We start from the raw sequence: 21,884 nt of genomic DNA, 5'->3' as shown, positions 1-21,884 counted from the left end.
CCAGCAGAAGAAATTCTGCTGATTATGCCAGGAGAACCATTTCTTGGAACTGATACCCTTACTGTTTCGTTATTGTAGTCTTTAATCTTCTTTTCCTATTGTTTAGGTTAGTCGGGTTATAAGTGAGGTACTCTCAGGTAATAAGTTTGTAATAAAATATATTTGTTAAGAAACTTGAGCCTACAAGCACCTACATAAACAGGAGGCCTAAGTCAACTGAAGACTGGCTTTCTTACTTTCAGTTTTGCCATTTACTGGCTCCCTGGCTTTGGGCACACATGTAACTTCCCTCTAACTCCATTTCAGCATTTGCAAGATAGAAACTATAATTCTAACTTCAGACTTTTCCAGAATATCAATGACTCATAAAACTCTAGATATTAAATACTTCAAACATCCCTACTGATGTCCCCCTACTGTACCACATGTTCATGTCACTCCTCGGAGAATACCAACAAGGCAGTTGTAAAGAAATTGAACCAAATACCTCAGAAAAAAGATAAATTCAAGATGACTCAAAGCCTTGTCTTTTGCTTATAACACACATACACATTTCCTCATAAACTAACAAAGCAACAATAAGCGTGGAGGGAAAGAGGGCTGCAGCTGTTCATGCCAGACCGTCTGGGAAACAGAGGAGATGAATTCCATGAAATAAGCCACTTCTCATTTCAATTAATAAATTGCTCCTACTACCATCCAAAATATTACCAATCAATGAAGGAAAACCATTTTTAGAGATTTTGTATGTGTATGCATGTTTTGCCTGCATAGACGTGCACCGAGTATATGACTGTCCGGAGGCCAGAGGAGGCTGCTAGGTCACCTGCAGCAGCTATGTGGACGTTGGGAGCCGAGCCCAGGTCCAGCACTCTAACTGCTGACCCTTCTCTCTAGCCCCAGAAAACAAATAGTATGAAAATTCAAGAGTCAAAGAATGAGCCAAAGCCTTGGATAGCCAAAACTGTATTATGACACCCTTGCAGCTCATAGCTATGGTCAAGACTCTGACCTCAGGTTTAGCAGAACTGTCTGTTACTAACTCTGTTTGTTATGTGCCCAAAGGGTATATTTATTTCTCTCCAAACACAGAAAAGCCCTCTAGTATTACATATTGACAAATCAAAAGGATAATTTTGAAATTCAAAATAAGAAACACTGACTGGCATAGTATAATATCTTTATTTCCTACATAAAAACACTCCAAAATATCTAATGAATATAGAAATCTGTTTTCTGTGGCAAATTATTCACTATCAAATCATTACCAATCCTTGTTAGACAAAACATCCGATTTTTGCAATGTAATCATGGAAGTTTTTGCAAACTCCATCATGAAAGACAGTGGCACTTTATAACCCACTCTTTCTTCAGGCAGAAGTACTTACAGATGCACATAATGCTCAAAGGAACAAGGCTCCCTAGATGAATGATGCCTCTTCCTGCTAATGCTATTTTTATATGCTGGCAGCCACGATAAAATGTTACTGCTTCCCTGTTCTCTGTGATGTTTCTGAGCATCCACGTCCATAGGAGCACTTCACAATTACCGGTGGCAGCATTTAGCTATCAGCGGTTCGGTGTTTCTCCTTCGACAGATACACACCAGCAGAGAGCTTAACAGTGTGTCTGCCACTGAAACTCTCCTACGCTGCCTCCTTCCAGGGCAACCATCTCACACACGTTCCCTCGCTGCAGCGCACCTCTTGCTGGACCGCCTGCTGCTCTATGCTACTGCACTGTAATTTAACAAGTGCTCATTTCCAAAAACAAGCTGCTGCTATGCACATCACTTAGTGTAAGGTGCCATATTGAGACACTCATATAATCATTTTTACCAAAAATAAAGGTAAGGAATGGGTAAATCAGACACTGAAAATGGCTGGCAAATCTTTTCTGAATGTGTCTACCTTATTAATGACTACGGAGTTAGCTCTCCCTTTCCCCTATAAATGTAAAAGAACAGTTTAAGATTAGGCAGTTTAAATATAGAAGATAACACATGATCTATATGATTATACTGGACTCACTATACTAGGTAGTTCATATAAATGCAATTTTCCCCATTTGAACAGTGAAGAAATCCGTGTGTTTACAAGTCTTACTTACAGACTTACTTTAGATGTAGATTCTACCGAGTAGGGATAACCTTTAAGAGTATTCCAATAACACTCCAAAAACTAAATAAACCCAACAAACAAATATTTATAAAGGCTTCAAATAAAGAACTAGAACCTCAAACTGAATTAAAGGAAGTATTATTTTAGTTAACAGCTGCTCAGTAGACTTCATTTATTTCCCATAATTTTATGATACCTTGGCCCAAAACTGTGCAAATGGGTGTTTATGTCTATGAGGAAGACTGAAGGTAAGACTATTCATTCCAGAGGGGTCATGAATTCTTACAGTTCAGAATGACAGCCTCAGTTAACATCAACTTTTACTTGCTCTGTTACATACAGTATAAATAAACGCTGCTTGAGGAAAAAGTTTTTTTTTAAAAAAGTAAAAGTAAAAAAAAAAAAAAAAAAAAAAAAAAAGAAGCAAATTATGAAGTAACATTTTACCTTGATGGAAGACGAAAAAAATTTATAAATTTTCTATGGTGAGATTATTGTGTTATTTTAAATGTAATTATGAGTTTTATCTGGAATAACCCATTTACCAGCATATCTTTTGTTTGCACTCATGTGGAAAGCCAGTGGTTTTTAGCACATGTTTTCTTGCTTGCACAGATCTTGTGTCATACTCAATATTTCTTGCTTTAGACCCTCAGTTGCCATAGGCAAAATCTACACTAGAATATCACTTTCACCATAGGTTGCACACACCGAGATCCCTTACAAAGCATCTGTAGACCACAGGACTTTGCACTGAGTAATCTACTTAGATTAACATGGTTGTGACACAAAAGGTGAATTCTAAGACCACAATTTAAGCAACCCTTTAGAAGTAGACTAGTGAAATCAATGTCAATCACACAAACTGTATATTTGCCTGATGCCAATGATAGTAAATACAAGAGACTACACAAAGCCTTTAGAAAGTGTTCAATTACAGTCTAAACAAGAACAACAACAAAAATAATATCACAAGGCAGATTCTTTTAAAACAGATTTTTAAGAAGGCTAAATACTATCTTTTTAAAAGAGTGGAATCCAATTCAGGGGTGGGGCATAACAACAAGGGCGTGGGGCTTATTCAGATTGAACAGCTGCAAATGATTACTTAAGAAAAACGTATAAAGGGCGAATGTTTTGCATGGGATGGGGAGAGACAGAGAAAATGGCCAACCAGAGGAGTGGTGCTAAAGCATAAGCATCAAGTGCAGATGAGAGGTCTAACCCTTCAAATTTCACTTCACTGCAGACAAATTTTTACAGAGGCTTAAACAGGCCCTATAGAGTATAGAAATGGATATTAGGTTTTTATCAAATAGCCAAAGAAAAATGGTCCAAAGTAAGTAAAATCTGTCAAAGTCACTATTCTGTCATATTTTAAAATATAAATTATAAATTATAAATATACCTGATAAGACAAATAGTAAACCACAAGTACCCTTGAAACAATGCTTCTCTGGCTCAGAAAGCCTGCAAAGTATGAGATCACAAGTCCAAACTAACAAAACATGGCTACTTCCTTTTATAGAGTACTCTTAGCAGTGCTCTAAAGGAAACCCTGCTTTCTGGGTGCTGGTTCCTAGAGCTGGGGTAAGCAAGGAAAACTTGAATACCTCTGGAAACAAGAGAGCTCTCTTTTCTGTGTTCCCATAGTGCACGGTGATAGAAGGGTTCCTGAGCACACACGCATGACGAGACTACTTACACAGTGCCAACTTACCTATCAGATTAGAGTTCATGAAAGGTGTTGGCGACAAGCCTTCATGGGCTCCTAGCCGGCTGTCACTCACGTGATCACTGTAATGAGGGCTGTCTGTAAAACCCTAAGGGAGGAAAAGGCCAGAACGTTAAAGAGAGTGCAGCAACACTTACCTTACTGATACACAGGCGTGCGTGGCGTCCTAGCATTTGTCTCTAAGCCCAGCGGTACAAGTTCAATCGCTGGGACCCACCCTGTAGAAAACAAAACCTGGCCACTGCAAATTGTTCTTTGACTTCCATGTGCTGACCTTTAGCAAGCACAAACCACCCAACACTACCATCCCTTCACACACACACAAATATGAATCTGTAATATATATATATATATATATATATATATATATTTTTTCTTTACTGCTCTTAAAAGAAAAGTGAATTTCTAAAAGCAAAAGTACAGCTCACTGTCTTCAAAGTTATCAATGCTTCTGGTAAAGAGAGTGGTTATGAACACTGCACATGTCTAAAGACCTCAAATCCTCCGCAGGGACATGCTCTCATTGCCTCCAAAAGGACAGCTCTTTTTCCTTTAAGTACTTCTGAGTTCTAATGCATTAGAGAAATGTTTATCTCCACCTATTGCTCCTTTAGTTAGCATTCTTACAAAGAGTCAGGCAATTTTAAATTGTACCTAAATACTTTAAATTATTCACAATCATTCAACTGGAAATACATCCATTCTTAAATAAAAAACGAATACAGAACAAAATTAATATGATAAGATCTACTCTTATGAAACCTAGGCCATATAAAAAGGAAAACACTTAATAAAATTGTTCATTAAATCCATTAAGTCCATTAAAAAGCATAAATGAAATAATAATGCTAAGAATACGCTACAGTGGCAATTATATTTCTTTCACATCCTAACACAATTTCTTAAAAGCAAGTGTGGGACAAAGGAAAGTTTGCAAACAACCCTGTGAGCTAAAGCTTTTCTGGTTTTCAGATTCCTACACATACCACAGCACTGTCTCCAATAGTGTTTCTAGTTAATTTTTTAAATTTCAGGTGATAAGCAGTCTTCTGGTAACTTAAAATCACGACAGAAAAGATGAGAAAAATGGAAAAGAAACCAAATAACATAGAACCTTCCCTGCCCCACTGATATCACACCGCATCTTCTGGGGCTCTCTCACTGAACATTCAATATTCTCTAGACTCAAGAAGACATTAAAGAAGTGGAAACAGGCCTAACCATCTCTGTGCAGAGAGCTGCTGCTAAGTAATGGTTGAATCATTACAGCTGCTTATAGATGCAAAATACACATCATAATTTCCACTGCTCAGTTTTAATATTTTGGAAATGCAAACTCTGAATTAAATGGGTTTCATATATGTCTACTACAGAATTGGGACACATATGTGACAAATATGAAGAGTCCAAGTGACATTTAACGTGGTGATGGCTTCAAGAATGTACACTGGTGACTATAACCCATAGTCCAATTTGACAATTATAAAAAGATGTACAAAATAGGATATCTTTGACAAAAGTCATTTCTTGGAGTTCACTTTCATCCTAAAAACTAACATTGTGCAAGCACTAACTGACACACCATGACCCAGTACACCTCAGCATTCTCTCCACCTTCCCTTCTCACCATTCTTAGCAGTGTGGGAACAAGGCATTTCACCCTGTACACTCAATGAAATCTTCTGGGCCTTATGAAACAGTACTACCCTAGAGGGGCAATGCTAATTTTCAGCTATATTACTCACATAACAGATGAATGAATACTAATAAGAAATGAATAAAAATTAAGAAGTTTCTGTTTAAAAATCAAAGCAATTAATTGGGGGTGGGTTTTATTTTGTTTTATTTCTTTTGCAACAGGGTTTCTGTGTAGCCCTGGCCATTCTAGAACTCGCTCTGTAAATCAGGCTGACCTTGAACTCAAGAGATATGCTTACCTCTGCCTCTTAAGTGCTGGAATTAAAGTGAGTGCCATTAAAGCCCAAACACGTAAAAATTTAAATGTCTGTTTTAATCTATATATATTTTAAGTGAACAGTAAATGGCACAGCGTCAATAAATAAAATGTGTCTATAAAATGCCCTTACTACTTTATGTGGCAAGAACTTAGAAATGAGCCGGTGTGGTGGCACGTGGCTTTACTCACAGCACTTGGCAGGCATACGCAGGTGCATCTCTGTGAATTCCACACCATCCTGCTCTATAAACAGAGTCCCAGGACACCCAAGGCTACACAAAGAAACTCTATCTTCTAAAAACAAACAACAACATCAAAAAGAACTTAAAAATGTTGGACTTTGCTGTAATAAAACAGACCTGAAATGATCAATCAAAGCTGCTTCTAGGTTAACAATTAAATTATCAATTAAAAATTTTAACTCTTATCACTCAAGATCCATCAGTAGATACATCTAATCAATCAATCAATCAATCAATCAATCAGCAACAAAGCCTTGCTTATCCTAAGCTTACATGGTTTTCCTATTTCATCCTTAATACCCAGAACTGTTACAGGTATGTGCTCACCAACTTTCGGGATAAATTTTAAACCTTAATTTTGGGGGATTGGGTACTTGCAGTTCAAATTCTCAGCTCTCATATAAAAACAAAGGCAAGCATAACTGTTCACACCACCTGTAACCTCAGCACTACAGGGGAGAGAAGACAGAAGACCCCTGGGGCTTGCTGGTCACCAGCCTAGCTCCAGGTTCAGTGAGAGACAGAAGGGAATAGGGCAGGGAGCACCCAGATCTCTCACCACATCCTCACACACAAGCACATCTTCCCCACCCCCTACCCCCACCACCTTTTTCCCCTCCCTACCTGCCTTCCCCTCTCAACTTTAAAAAGTATTTTGTGGGACTGGTTTAAAAAGTACTTTGTGGGATAGTTTAGCAGATATCAAAACACACATAAGTATTAACTGGTATGTAAAGAAGTACAACCTAACCCACTCCCAGAGAAAAATGATAACGTGTGTATATGTATATTCTGCATATTTCAATCAAACTGTCAACAAGTTTAAGGTCACTGCATTAAGAGAAGAATGCATGTATGAGTAAAAAGTACAAGAAAAATGGTAATTATATTCTTTTATAAATTATCCTCTAATTCAGGCATTTAGTCCAAATCGGTACTGTCTTACTGTTTATGTCTCAATGAAATATTCAGAAATTACAAACATGAATGGTTAGTTACATTTGCACATAATACAAAGCTTTTGGACACAAAAACAGGCCAGCCTTCTTTGGATATGCAATAGCTCAAAGTGGTGGTATTTTTAGTTTATGTACATCCTAAGAGATTGCAAAGTGTACCTCTTTAACATTAAGACTAATAGCAGTACAAACTGAAATGTGTGTCCACACAGACACACACACACACACACAGACACTAAGGCAATTCTCAGTATTAACAAGAACTCAAGTGCATTATCTCTTTTTCTTCCTGTCCTAAATTTTTCAGTGCACTGCCCGTATCTATCCAGATGCCAACATGGCTGCTGCCCACCCCTGTCACTCTGTCTGCCCTTCTTTAGACTCTGACTCTCATTTTCTTCTCACCTACCCCCTAGCTCTTGTATCTTTGATCTGTCTTCTCAGGTCATGTTAATTTAATTACTAGTGAAACTAAAGGTGCATATAGAAGTATGACTCTGTGTGTGTGTGTGTGTGTGTGTGTGTGTGTGTGTGTGATCACTGATAACATATTAAGCACTCTATTCTAGGCTACAGTGTTCAAATAGCTCAGTTTGGAAAAAGACAGAGACAGACATATTCTCTCCCCCCCCCCCCGCCCCATCCCTCTCTCCAGTAATTTTCCAGGAAATCTAAACTATGCTATATCAGTCTCCAAGGTCTGATTAGTATTACTAAATTTTCTGTTAGTACAAGGACACAACAGCAGCACCAGTAACTTTTAAATTCAGACCAGTCACCCTGCCAAATGTGAAATTAAACTTCCTGTGCAAAACCATAAATAGCACAGATGACCAAACGTCAGCAGAGCTTCAAATGGGAGCATCAAGGCAGAAAGTATTTGCAGGCAGAAGAACACATCATGATTTGCTACAGGATACTTAAAGCAAATGAAGCGCAGCTCTGGCGCTACCATGTTCATAGCAGCTAGCTTCTGCGTGCCTTCTATGACCTAGGCTTTTAGGGGATTACATGTATTCACTCAGTTAATCTGACAGCATATTAGTCACTTTCTTTTTTTAATTTTTATCATCAAGAATTCTGGTAAAAGGGGAGTAAGCATGTTAATACAGGATCATTTCCACTTTCAGGTATCAGTATACCTTAGCCCCTAGAAACCCTTCTTACAAAAACAAACAAAAATAGTCACACCTCACAGCAGATCCTTGTTCAAGGAGCCCTTCCCAGGAGCCTTAGACCTGACTAACACCTTACCTACCTACAGCCTGGCAAGAGTCACTAAACCCAAGATCCAGGCCAAGCAGTAGCAGATTTCTAAACTACAGAAACTATTAGAGTCAACTGTATCATGATAAACTACTAAGTTTATGGCCATTTAACACAATAACAACTAATTCAAACATTAAAAAAGGTAAGAAAGAAGTATTGTGTGCAAAAGCAATTTAGATGCAATGGATAAATGGCACAATTCCTAAGTTATCCAAGTCAATTAATCTTGTTTTTAAAAACTATTTGAAAAGCCTTTTATTTATAGACAAATTTAATTAAAATTGTCCCAGGTCTTAGTTAGGTCAAGGTGCTTGACACCAAGTTTCTCAACAGAGCCCACATGTTGTCCCCCACCGCCACATCATACACAAAATAAAGGTTTTAATAAAAAATCTGAAAGGGAATTATTATTTTCAGTAGTAAATTATAACAAAAATTAAATAAAACAGTGTGAATTCTTAGAGAAATATAAACAAGTAACTCTCAATTTAAGGCTAGCATTATTGTGTTATCTAATTTTAATAAAGAAAATGCAAAAAGAAAAAGTAAAACCTTTTAGAGTCACAATTTTTCAGACATGAACACCTGTAACATTATAACAAACTGAATACACTGACATAAAAATGACACTCTGGCCAGGCGTGTGACGCAGGCCTTTAATCCCAGCACTAGGGAGGCAGAGGCAGGTAGATCGCTGTGAGTTTGAGGCCAGCCTGGTCTACAAAAGCGAGTCCAGGACAACCAAGGTTACAGAGAAATTCTGTCTTGAAAATGGAGGGAGGGGGAGAGAGGGAGAGAGGGAGAGAGAGAGAGAGAGAGAGAGAGAGAGAGAGAGAGAGAGAGAGAGAGAGAGAGAGAGAGAGAGAGAGAGAGAGAGAGAGAGAGAGAGAGAGAGAGAGAGAGAGAGAGACAGAGAGAGAGACAGAGACAGAGACAGAGACAGAGACAGAGACAGACAGACAGACACAGACACAGACACAGACAGACAAGACAGACTCTGTAACAGCCAGTGCTGTCAGCCTTCGAGTACAAGGTCACTTTAACATTAGAAAATAATAGTATTCATTATTCCAATAGGAACACACCATCAAAAAAAAAAAAAACCCATCAGAATGGAACAGAAAAAAATCTCCAACACTCAACGTTTGTTAAGTACTTTCACTTAATTAAGAAAACACAGGAATTTTCTTTGTCAAACAAGTCATCAATGAAATGCTGTCCAAGAAAATTCTCCATAATGTTCAAAAGACACTACAAGTTAGTAAATGAGTCTAGCAAGACTACAGGATATACTGTCAACAAAACAAAACTATATTAGACATGAATAAGAAAATAAAAGTTTATAACAGCATCAAAATTTTAAATATTCAGTTGTTAATAGAAATTTGCAAGATCTGTTTATTGAAAATTATATTTCTGAAAAGTTAAAAACACACCAACATTCTCACAGTACTAAAAGACAGTGTCTCCTACATATGCAGAGTTGCACCCATGAAAGTGTAACTATACAGTTCCCTAAACAGTATCTGCACAACGACAATACCAAGTTGAAATCCCAACCACAGACGTGGGAAGTGCAACAAGGTGCCATTCATAAAGAGCTACAGACATTATTTGACCATGCCCCCTGGAGGGGGAGGCCTGGTGGCACTCAGAGGAAGAATAGCAGGCTCCCAAGAAGAGACTTGATATCCTATGAGCATATACAGGGGGAGGAAGTCCCCCTCAGGCACAGTCATAGGGGAGGGGAGTAAGGGGAAAATGGGAGAGAGGGAAGAATGGGAGGATACAAGGGATGGGATAAGCATTGAGATGTAACAAGAATAAATTAATAAAAAAAAAAGAAAAAAACTAGAATAAAATTACAATTAAAAAATAAAAGTTTTGATTATTAAAAAAAAAAAAGAGCTATGGACATTAACAAGAAAATGTCCATGCTGCATCGTCTACCTCTATGCAAGTCTGTGTGGAAAGAATGGATCAAATAAGACATTTTGCATCATGGCTCCTCCTAAAAGCCTCAGGCAGGTCCTCAGGGAGGGGCCCTGAGGAAGGTCTTGTCCTCACAAGGGAGGACAGCTACGAGCTTTATTACACTGAATACACAGAAAGGTTTGCTGTGTAAGGAACTCTTGGATGTTTGGCACGATGGAATCACCTCATTCTTCAGATATTCTTTGCCCACCAAGACAGCTGGTACTTTGTTTCATCATAAACAACTTTCTAAACACCAAGAACATATTCTGCTCTTTGTATAAAGCACCATAATGATTATACTGTGTTGTGTGCAAGTCTAAAGTGCCTCCCAGAGGCTGGTCACTTGATGGCCTACTGCATCAGCCGTGTTCAAAGGTGGGGCTCTGGAGAACCTAATGGGCCCACTGTTTGCTGAGCACAGGACAGAAGCCCAAGAAATAAGGCCCAGGAAAAGGGAGTAGGTCCTTGGGAAGTGCCAGTGGGCATTATATCTAGCCCCAGTTCCCAGCAAGGAATCATGGCGTTAAAATACATCTTTGCTCCTCTATTTTCTCAGGTATTTTTGTCACAGAGACAGAAAGCTGAATGCCATGTGGAATACCCTGAAATAATGATTTCACTTGACAGTAAGAAGGCTGGTGTATCAGTTTACTATGTTGAAGGAGAACACTTTAGAATAGAGTATGGGGCAACACAAATTATGTCACAAATGGAATACATATTGATAAAGCTAAGCCCTCTGGCATTCCTAGTCTCCTTCTGGATTCTTTTCAAGATATTTCAAATAGATCTGAAAAGATAAGACTTCTTAGAATGTACAAATCTACATTTTGTTGTTAAGAACTTACTCTAAGAACTATCTTACACCATTTTCTTCCAAATACCAAAATCTGTAACACAATAAACTTTTCCCAGTTTCAATACAGCAAACACAATTTGTTTTTCATGACTGACAGGACTTCTTAGTGGGTTTGAAGTCACAACCGCGCACTATCTAGTCTGCGACATGGTCCAGGGATTCACACAGTTGCCTTTCCAACATGGCTTTGTATCAAAATGGATATATAAAATTCCCATAGGATTGGAAATAAAAGCAAACACTAACAGATTCCAAATTAAGTCTACCTATATATAGACTTCCTCTATTTAATTCTCAACTAGGAAAAAAATTAACTTTTTGCAGAGAGGAAACTAAAAGATCAGAAGAAATCAGTTTGCTCAGGTTGTCCAACTGCTGTGACAGCTCATTTTTTACAACAATTTTGTAAGAAATAATGACAGTGGGGCTGGTGACATGGATTATAAGGTAAAGGTGCTTGCCACCAAGCCGATGACCTGAGTTCCATACTCAGGACCCACACGTTGGAAGAACAGAACCAGCTCCCACAAGCCGTCCTCCTGACATAGTGACACACGCACGTACACACACACACGCACACACACACACACACACACGCACGCACGCACACACACACGCACACACGCATGCACGCACGCGCACGCACGCACGCACGCACGCACGCACGCACGGACACAAAAATGAAATAAGAAAAAATGAATGCCAGCGGTAACATAACCTTAAAAGGTTCTAGAATATTGTTTCTAAAAGTCCTGGACAGCTAGGAATAGAAATGTTCTTAAGGCCTCACACACACTTTGACAAGTCAACACAGTAAAAGGGGACAGCTACAGTTATCCAGCCTGGTTACCATTCCTAGATGTTAACTATCTTCTGAAAAAACTTAATTTTCTCACCTTGAAAATGGGAGGGTGGGAGTGGATCTTAAAAATGGCTTCTTGGTGTGATAGACTGAAGATCAAAGCAATCACACATCAAAGTTAAGCCTGTAAACTGCACTGTGATAAATGGGAACTCTAAAACAGTTATTAATAAAAGCAAAAATTGATTCAGCTGGAATCTATCCTACATTGTATTTTCATAAATAAAAGATCACTAACTGCAGGAAATGTATGAGACTATCAAAAGCCAGCTCAACAATTACAAAAAGGGCTACCAAGGACTAAATTTAAATATACCTGAGGGCTATCTGCTAACTTTTGCTAAGTGGTGTTCTGGGAAACTGAACATAGGTCTAGTAACTAGCTCTACTGAGCTAAACCTCGGTCATCCACTTATTAGCTATGAAGTCTTAAAAAAAACCTAATAGAACTGTAGAGATCATTCTGTCCTGATAAGGATTGTATAGGCATATAGACTTAAGTGAAACTCACAGTGAGGTGGGAAATTGACAAATACGTTCTTTTCAGAAAGATCTATAGCATAATCTCAACAGGCTTGCTTTTAGCTAAAAATGGACAGACTGAAAAAAGACACACTTCAGCTGTCTTAAAACAGAATAGTAGGCAATTTAAAACACTGTGATTTCTTTCAGCTTACAAATGTGCTGGCAGAGTTTTAAAGATGCTTAAATCTCACAATCCACCTTCTCTTAAGAAAGAACAGATTCAGTTCAGGCAGATGATGTGGCACCAAGAGTCACAATTACTCTCCAACCTTATTTAAACCTAACCTTAAAACGCTCCTTTCTCACACACAGCTTTCTTCTCATCTACAACACGTGAAGGAGCAGTTACGTAACAGAACAGACTAATGGGAACACAGATGCAATGCACAGACAACACCTACTGCCATTCTCTGTCCCTCTGTCTTGCTTTGCTATTTAACTGCTTCATTTCCTGTTTTGTACCTGAGATCAAGAGGCATAAAATACTATTTAAAATTTGTGTGTCCTTTCTAATGAGTGCATTTGAACTTCCTATTCACCATAAAAACTACACCTTTCCCCTCTCACAAAATATAAAGAATAGTACACAGTTTAGAGGATGCATCTTCTGTGCTGTAGGGAACATGGTTCCCTAAGCTTTACTATCTGAGTCTTGACAATGGGGCTCAAGGACAGGTAGCTGTTTTACAGCTTTTCCTTCACTCAGAAAGTTTTTTTTCTTTTTTAAGTCAATCGATCAAGTAGGGTTTTGTTTTGTTTTTTAACACAACAAAAGCAAGCCTGTCATAGCCTAAAAACTATGGAGAACTGACTTCCAGAGGTACCATGTGTGGCAGGGAAGCGTTTAGAGCAGTCCCACTTCCTACTCCTGCCAGCTGTCCCATGAGTCCTGCCACCTTTGACATTTCTTTTGTTTCCATTAATTACTTTGCACTCTGGCTCCCCAAGTATAATTTTATCACGAGCAGATCTGTGTAGTAAATCTTCTCAGATCTCATCCTATTTGTTGTTAGTGTTTCACACTGGACCTCTCTTTCACCCCACAATAAATCAGTCCTTATAAAGCACTGTGCTACTCCCTATACATGATTATTTTCTATTGAGTCTATTCCCAGAAAGACAGACTACATTTTCCTAGTGAAAAGTTACCTCTTTTACCTCATACTATTCACCTACTAAGTAAAGATAGATTTTTTTCTACCTACTGAATTTAGTGATCTTGGGGTGAGGAGACCTGGCTTTATGTTTCACCCACTGCCTATTTCAAGAAAATTGGTTCTCTTTCAATTCTGTTCATAGATATGCATAGTCAAATATTTCTAAACATACTTTCTGAACCCTAAAACACACATTTAATCACCTTTAACATTTCAAAAACTTGATGCAGAATATTCAAAGTTGGGGGCAATGCCAGAAAAATCCTTAAAGGATTACAAACTAGCTAAGTCAGGCCTAATGGTACAGGCCTAGAATTCCAGCTTCTTAGGAAGGTGAGGCAGGAGGATTGTAAATATAAGAACTGCTCTGGGCTACATAGTACATTCAAGGCCAGAATGGGAAACTTAGATTCTACTCAAAATAGCAACTGTCTAAATATACGTTACATGCGTTTGTACAGAGACCAGAAAGGGCTGTGAGATGCCCCAAGGCTCAAGTTATAGGTACTTTTTGAGCCATACTGAGAACTGAACACAGGTCCCCTGCAACAGCAGCACGTCTTTTTAACCACTGAGCTGCCTCTCCAGTCCCAAAATAAAAAGTTTGAAAATAAGAGGCTGGAGATATAGCTCAATACTAGTGCACTTATCTAGTATGTGTGTGGCCTTGGGTTTAATTCCCAGTATTGAGAGACAGACTAAATTAATATTCTTAAATGGTCTTTTCTTATAACACTGTTTCCAGTGGAAGAAGCAGCAGAGTCCCTCTGCTCTACTAGCAACTAAGGCTTCTGTGACATGTAGACCTAACCCCACTAATCCAAACCTCTAGCCAATAGAACCCCTTAGTGAGGTCAAAATGACCTCTGCGTACTTTATATAGACGGTACATGAAGATACCCAAGGCTCTATTATCCCATATCTAGCTCACTATCTATAAGTGGCTCTCAGCCAAGCTCTCCTACATGAATGAAAAGATACTGAATGCCAACTATGAATGGAGAGCACTAAAAAAAATTAAAGTTGCCTTTAGCCACATCTGGCAGAAACATCACAGAAGCTTCAAGAGAAAATAACATCAACCTCATCCAGACAACCTTATATACTGGGTTTAGTTTTCATAGTCTGTGAAAACTATATTCTTACTTTAATTGGGTAGTTTTTTTTTCCCTTTTATCCAAATTACATAATCCAAGGCTCTGCACACAAACTGCAAGACCAGCAACTCTAAAATCTTTACACCTTGTGTTCTTCTTTCTACGCAAGAGTGTGCTCCTGACAAGCATTCCATAAAGTAAACACTGGCAGTTCTCTGAGTGCGCTCATCTGCCTGTGAACACACTGTTATAAGGAAGCAAAAGTCAGAGCAAGTACTGCAGAACTCAAAACATGCCTACTACACATCCCTCAGGAGAAGATCCTTGGGGTTCTCAGGAGAAACTGTTCAACCATTTAGGGCTAAGCTCACAACCAAAAAGACAAGTAACACAACCCTAAAATCACTCTGTGCTAACTCACAACAGATAACTGAAAGATTTTTTTTTTTAAGCCAACCCACCGGCACATAGCTACTTTCCCCCTCACCACTATTGGCACAGGCTGGAAGGCTAGTGCCAATTATTAGTGCCCAGTCCATTTTTAACAGTGAAGAAAAAGAAGAAAAACAAAGTTAACTCGTTCAGTATCACAAAGCAAGGTATTAAGTTGTGTCAGAAATAAGACACTGACACTCCTATCAATCAGCTGGACCAAGTGTGACACTCAGCAACTGGTCCTATGCGCCTGCCTCACTGCCCACGCTACGCAAATCCTGTCCTCTCCCTCTTTCTCCAGTCTCCCCTCTCGCTTCTTCCCTTCCCTCACCCAAAATGGCTTCAAGCCTGCTATGTAGCCCAGGATGGCCTTGAATATCTGATTCTCCTGCCTCTATTTCCCCAGTGCCATAATCAGGAAGTGTGCTACCACATCCAGTCTGTGTGGTGGAGGGATCAAAGCCAGAGCCTCACAGAGCGGGGAAACACTCCACAATCTGAGCCGCATCCCGTGTTGGCTAGGAAGCATCATGCCCCAAATTCTCTTCCACCAGCTGCAGGTCCCTTTCTTATTGTAACTCTGCACTTTCCCTTCAAAGTATGACAGAAAATGTAGAACTAGTCTTTGAATCAGAACTGTTATAGCAGGGCGAGGGGCCTGAGGCATACTGAGGCACTCACTGATGAGTCCCAGGGCAGCCCTCCTCTTGTGCATAGTGAACCTCCTGCAAAGCCATGCTTGACCAACCTCAAACACTCCAAACCTAGTTTCTCATCTGTGGCAAATAACAGCAACATATCTGTTTCAGTTGTGAAAATCCTATGATATGGCAAATGCTAAGGGAAGAAAAAGAACAAAAATACAAATGACTTTTGTTCTGCAAAGCACAATACAAAAGGAGGGTGGAAAACCTGAGGAAAATTTAAAAGCATCCAAACTGTTCAAGCCAATGTAGTTTCTTTAAAAAAAAAAAAAAAAAAAAAAAAAAAAAAAAAAAAAAAAAAAGATAAATCAGTACTCACCTTAACAGCCACATTTTATGTGAAAAATACTTGTGACATTAAAAAAAAAATAACCAAACTCACAGTCACTAATGACATACAGAAAATAATTTCTTATCAATGGTTTGCTGGCAGTGAACCTGTATAGACTTTTTCAAAGACGCAGTAAAACTATGGTATCATAGCAGAGTTTGGCCTAGGCTGGGAACCAACGTGTAAAAAGAACAGGCAAACCCAAACTAAAGGGTCACTTGAAAGAGCTACAGAACCGGGTATCAGTCACATCTTAGAAACAGAATTTGTATATCAGGAAATATATAACCATGAAAATGCACCTAAATTATGGATATTGAAATAAACCACTGGGAACAGAAAGAGTTCCCATTTGTTGTTTCAATAAATGAAGCTATTATAAATTTGAAGACAAAAACAAACAAAAAAAGATGACTTCCCCAAGGTCATACTGTACAAGTCTGCAAGTCCTTGCTTGACCTTATGTAAGGGTTGGACAGGGTCCTTATCTATAAGGAAATTAAGTCTCTAAAACCATACGCAGTTTGTTCCCCTTACTCAGACCAGCAAGCCTAACAATATTCCATAGTTTTTTTCCTTTTAAAAATTCATCATTCATTTTTAACATGTTTTACTTTTGAAATTACAATATAATTACATAATTTCCACCCATCCTTTTCTTTCCTCCAAAAACTTGAATATACTTTTTACTCTTTCAAATTCATGGCATCTTTTTTCATTAATTATTGTGCATACACACACACACACACACACACACACACACACACACACACACACACACACAGACCCCTAAATACAACCTTCTCCTCCATCTATATAATATTACTTGTATGTATTTCTTCAGGAATCACCATTTGGTATTGGATAGCCAATTGTTTGCTCTTCCCTATGGAAGAATTTTTCTACAACTTTCAGCATTCCTTAGTTCTCTATAATTCTTTGTATAGAGATAAGACAAGTTATTCCCCAAATTTTGATTGTATTTAACAAATAAGTATAGCGTACCTGTTAAGCATAAAACACTGCTCTATGTAGACAAAAAAACTTTTAAACCATCATTTGACAAGAAAAACTTGTTTTTCCACAAAAAGTAATGTATAATTGCAAGAGAAGGGAAATTGATTTTATTTATATTTATTGTAGCTCCAAAAGAAAAATGTTTACTATTAATTATGGAAAGAACAAAAATTCTCATTTATTAGATTTATAAGGCAGCATCTCTTGCAAATGTAGTCATTCATTTGTCACTGTTTGATTAGACACCAACATCTAGAAGATGAATTCTAAAGATATTCACAGGGCAGTACATATCAGAACCTTGTAAACAACAACTTCATGAAGTATCTATCACCAATCTCATTTTTACAGATGAGTGAAGTACAGTGAATTTAAATAACCTGTCCAGAACAACATTGTTAGTAAGAAAGGAGCGGGGGCAGGGGCGGAGGACTCTCAAACTAAAACGAATCATTAACACAGCAGTCAACAAGAACAATCCAATTTCCTGACCTTTACACCTGGTATGATCTCAAGCAGAAAAACATGTCTTGCACTAAAGGATAAAAACTTACTGCCTACACTTTTTATAGGTCTACACTATGCAATATTTAAATCTTACTCGTCTCTGGTGCTTTAACTTTGACAAAGTTTTAAAACTGTGTCTTTCATATCCCAGTACATCTTTCATGTTTGTGTGTTTGTTCTGCACAGACAGAAAAAGCATGAAGAATGCAGACAAGATGGAGGCATGTGGGCACACACAAAAGCAGTGCGCTCCTGCAGTCTCCAGCCTAACAACATTACACATGCCTATCATTCTCTCTACCTTTACCACTAAGTCTCTCTCTCACAAAAACTCTGCTAAAAGGGTTTCTGTAAGTAATTTAATAACCATAAACTTAACCACTATATACTGTGAGGGCTACTTTTCAGATCAGCTGGAGTGACTTTTCCTGCTCCCAAAGAAAATGTCCACGAGCAGTAAACTGGGCCCAGGAATGTGCCTGGGTTAAATAGGAAGCTGGCTGACCACAGAATCAGTTTAACTTTTCTCTAATACAACCCACACTGAAAAAATAAGTTAATAAATACATTCAGAGTAGAAGACATCTTTCCCGCCTGACCTGTAGATCAAATAACAAAACAGCAGGATTTTCTTTGAGTCTCATTACTGGAGGCAAATGAAACATCAACTTGAAAAGTGCTTGGGTGCATTATCATATGTTCTCCTAAAATATCACCTAATACTCAAGGAATAAATGCCACAAAGCCTGAAAGTGAAGCAAACATAAACTACAAAGGGACCATCTCATTCACTCTAAGACAGTACTTTGAGCCTCTGAGGAAAATTTTCAAATATTTATAAAAACTATATTATAAATTCCTACTGTGGAAATCTGCTATTTCAAATATATAAGCAAAATACTTTTCAGAGAATCAGAAACTCTCTCCAGAATGGAGAGAAAATTGAAGGTGTTTAAAATCCCTAAAATACAACAATCTGTCCAGGAATCAACAGTAAAGTCTAAATCCTGAAACAACTGACAAAGCGCTTGGCGTTATGGCATAGCTTTCTTGGCCACTGATGCCCAGGATGTTAAGAGTCAGTCAGCATCTGTCTGTCTGTCTGCTTCCCTCCAAGTAACAGCCGCAATCCTTCCCAACATATGTAAAATAAACTAGAGCGAGGCCAGAAAAACAGCAAAACCTCTTGTTTTCAGAAGCACTTTGACATTGATAGAGTAGTTCCAGTGTGATAGAATATTTCCAGTGCAAAAACAAGCAATGAGCTCCAATTGCATACTGCTTTCTTTCTACTTTTTAAATGACTTTGTTTTAAGCGTTAATTCAATAAACTTTATGTATGTTTGTCTATCTCTTCTTGGTTTACTATGAGAGAAATAAAAAACTTGTTATTTATATAGATAGAGCACTACTGTTTGAATGTGAAATGTTCCTGACAGATTCAAGTGTTTGAATGCTGTGGTATAACCTGATCATAGTTTGTAGAAACTGGAACGTCCAGCAGGTAGGGCCTCCCTGCAGCAGTGCGGGGCGTGAGGCAGGCCTTGTGAGTTACAGTGTCCGGCCCACGACGATCAGCTGAGTGTGAGCAAGCTGCCCCACACTGACAGGAGCCCCTGCTGCAGCATCAACACCACCAAGCCTCCCCGCATTAAAACTATGAGCCAAAATAAAGTTTTCCTCATCTAGAGTTGTTTCTGTCAAGTATTTTAAACACTAATAACATACAGCCTTTAGGAAAGTATCCCACTTCATAATCCTACCAGTGCACAAGTGGCTGGGGACACAGTGCTTAAATTAATTATCACTTTTAAATTTTTTTCTGGTCCAATTTCAAAAGTTTACCGGAATTATTGCTTAGTTTTCTTGCTGGAAAAGGCCCTACTCTTTATACCTTTCAGTGCATAAAACACAAAGTTGATCTTATTGTCTACCATAGACCAAGAAATAGCATATTTTACTTCTGATCTGACGTTGCTTCAAGAGATGGGACTACTGAGTTCCCATTATGAACAACTGATAAGCTCTGGAGCTCAGCTTCAGATGAGGCTGAGAGTTGGGGCTTTGAAGGTTGCTGTCCCCTCCTGAAACAGTAACACACAAAGAAATAGCAATGCAGGTAGAGAGAGCATCTGATGGGCACTCTGAGCCCCTCCTGCATCACAGCAGAGCACTGCAGGCAGCCCAGGTCTAAATGACACCAAGAATATTCCTGTACATACATGAATATAATAAACCTGAAAAGCAGGGCACAATAAAAATAATTAGATCCACAATGAAGGCTGTGGGTATTCTAGCATACTTCCACAAAAATAAGTTAATCTTTATTTGTTATAAAAAGTTCATTTATGAAAGACCGCATTTTCTTTGTCCAATAATCTTTACAGTTCTAACCAAGACTTAAGAAAACTTACTCTGGATGAATCATAGGAGGGGCTTGGCTGGCCACTTGTTCCCCAAGATGTTGTTCCCCCACGCTCATCCATACCTAAGGAAAGAAGACAGTAGACAATATAAAATCTAAAGCCACCCTCAAAATGTCTGGGATAGTGTCAAGAGAGTGCAGTTCACGTGGGGGGGTGTGCATCACTGTGAAACTGGCTTTACCTCACTCCCTGCCTCAGGAACATCTAGCATGCTAGTTTCTCCAGACTTACTCTCACTATTTCCCCTAAACAATACCCTCTGGGCATCATGAAATTTCAGAACTAAAATATTTACTTGGAAACTTTCAAATGAATTTTCACGTAAGTGTCTCCATTTCTCTACCCATTCCCCTCAAACTTTCTGTGTGTGTTTGGGGGGGGGAGGGGGGAGGGGAGGGTTTGAGACAGGTTTCTCTGTGTAGCCTTGACTATTCTGGGCTCTCTTTGTAGACCAAGCTGGCCTTGAACTCACAGCTATCCGCCTGCCTCTGCCTCCCTGAGTGCTGGGATTAAAGGCATGCACCACCAGCACCCAGCTTCAAACTTTCTTTATATAAAAATAGGAAGAATTAAGCTCCTCAACCATAAAAACAAAGCTAGCCAAGTAATATTCAGTATAATAAACGTGTTTCAATCACATTAGAGATTTAATATTCTTAACAGAAGATAGAGAATCTCAAATTAACTATACCAAACTAACCAAGTGATGTAAGAATCCCTGTAGTAACTCTGTGGGTAACACTTCGATCTCTTCAAAGCTGTTACCCACAATGTGTCTGAAAACTGAAGATCTGATCTTAAAAGGAAATAAGGGGTCAGTGGCCATCATCCTTTTGTGACACCTGGCTCTGTACTTTCACTTTCCCATTAGTCTAGGAAAAACTGGAAATCTCTCAACCCAGTCTTTTATATTTTTTGTTTCAATCCAGTTATTTCCACATTTTCTGTAAATTAAAATCTCATGTTTTTGATCTTTTATTTCTAGGGACAGTATGTGTTCTCCAGCCCTTGCTGAGTATTTTCTATGATAATATCAATGTTGGCTTTCTTTCACTTGACTTGAGAAAAAACTAGATGTTAGGAGCTACTAAGTTTTGGAACTCTTACAGTGTATTCCTAGAAGCCCTCTGTAATGTAAGTAAGAATGAAGTGTTCAGTAAATAAAATGTCACAACCTCTGTAGCAACTTGTAAGAGTCCAAGGCTTGTTGTGTAGGAACAAGCTGTATAGAAAATTGAACAAACAACAGTCAGGCACCAGGTCCCACACCAGAATGTCCTCCTTGCTAACTCAGTTATTGAGGCTGAACAATCTTCTTAAGAAAATCGCAAAGCATGATGACGCGCACTTAAATACCAACATTCAGAATGCCGAAGCAGTAATATCTTTAGGTTCAAGGCCAGCCTAGTCTACAGAGTTGAGTTTCAGGTCAGCATGGGGGTATATAGACAAACCTTGTCTTAGACAGACAGACAGAAATACAGACAGACAGACAGACAGACAGACATAGATAGATAGGCAGGCATGGTGGTGCACGCCTTTAATCCCAGCAATGGGGAGGCAGAGGCAGGCAGATCTCTGTGAGTTCGAGGCCAGCCTAGTCTACAAAGAGAGTTCTAGAACAGCCAAAGCTATTACACAGAGAAACCCTGTCTTGAAAAACCAAACAAACAAAAAAACCCCAGAAGGATGGAATGAAAAGAAA

General features: G+C 38.7%; 1 protein-coding gene across 5 annotated transcripts in view; it reads right to left on the bottom strand.

Moving 5' to 3' along the window:
• The window catches only part of TCF12 (transcription factor 12), a 262,121-nt gene that overhangs the window by 143,175 nt on the left and 97,062 nt on the right, over positions 1-21,884 (bottom strand). For all 5 annotated transcript variants that reach the window (XM_084752921.1, XM_084752922.1, XM_084752923.1 and 2 more), the window contains exons 4-5: positions 20,168-20,241; positions 3,841-3,943 (exon numbers count right to left, since the gene is read on the bottom strand). In XM_084752921.1, the coding sequence (XP_084609047.1) occupies positions 3,841-3,943; positions 20,168-20,241 (177 nt within the window). The remainder of the gene's footprint in view (positions 1-3,840; positions 3,944-20,167; positions 20,242-21,884) is intronic.

The sequence above is a fragment of the Acomys minous genome (assembly GCF_964271855.1).
Source record: "Acomys minous genome assembly, chromosome: 13".
In the NCBI taxonomy this organism is placed as follows: domain Eukaryota; kingdom Metazoa; phylum Chordata; class Mammalia; order Rodentia; family Muridae; genus Acomys; species Acomys minous.
Note: the sequence above shows the minus strand (reverse complement) of the source record. Positions and strands in the feature narration are given on the sequence as shown.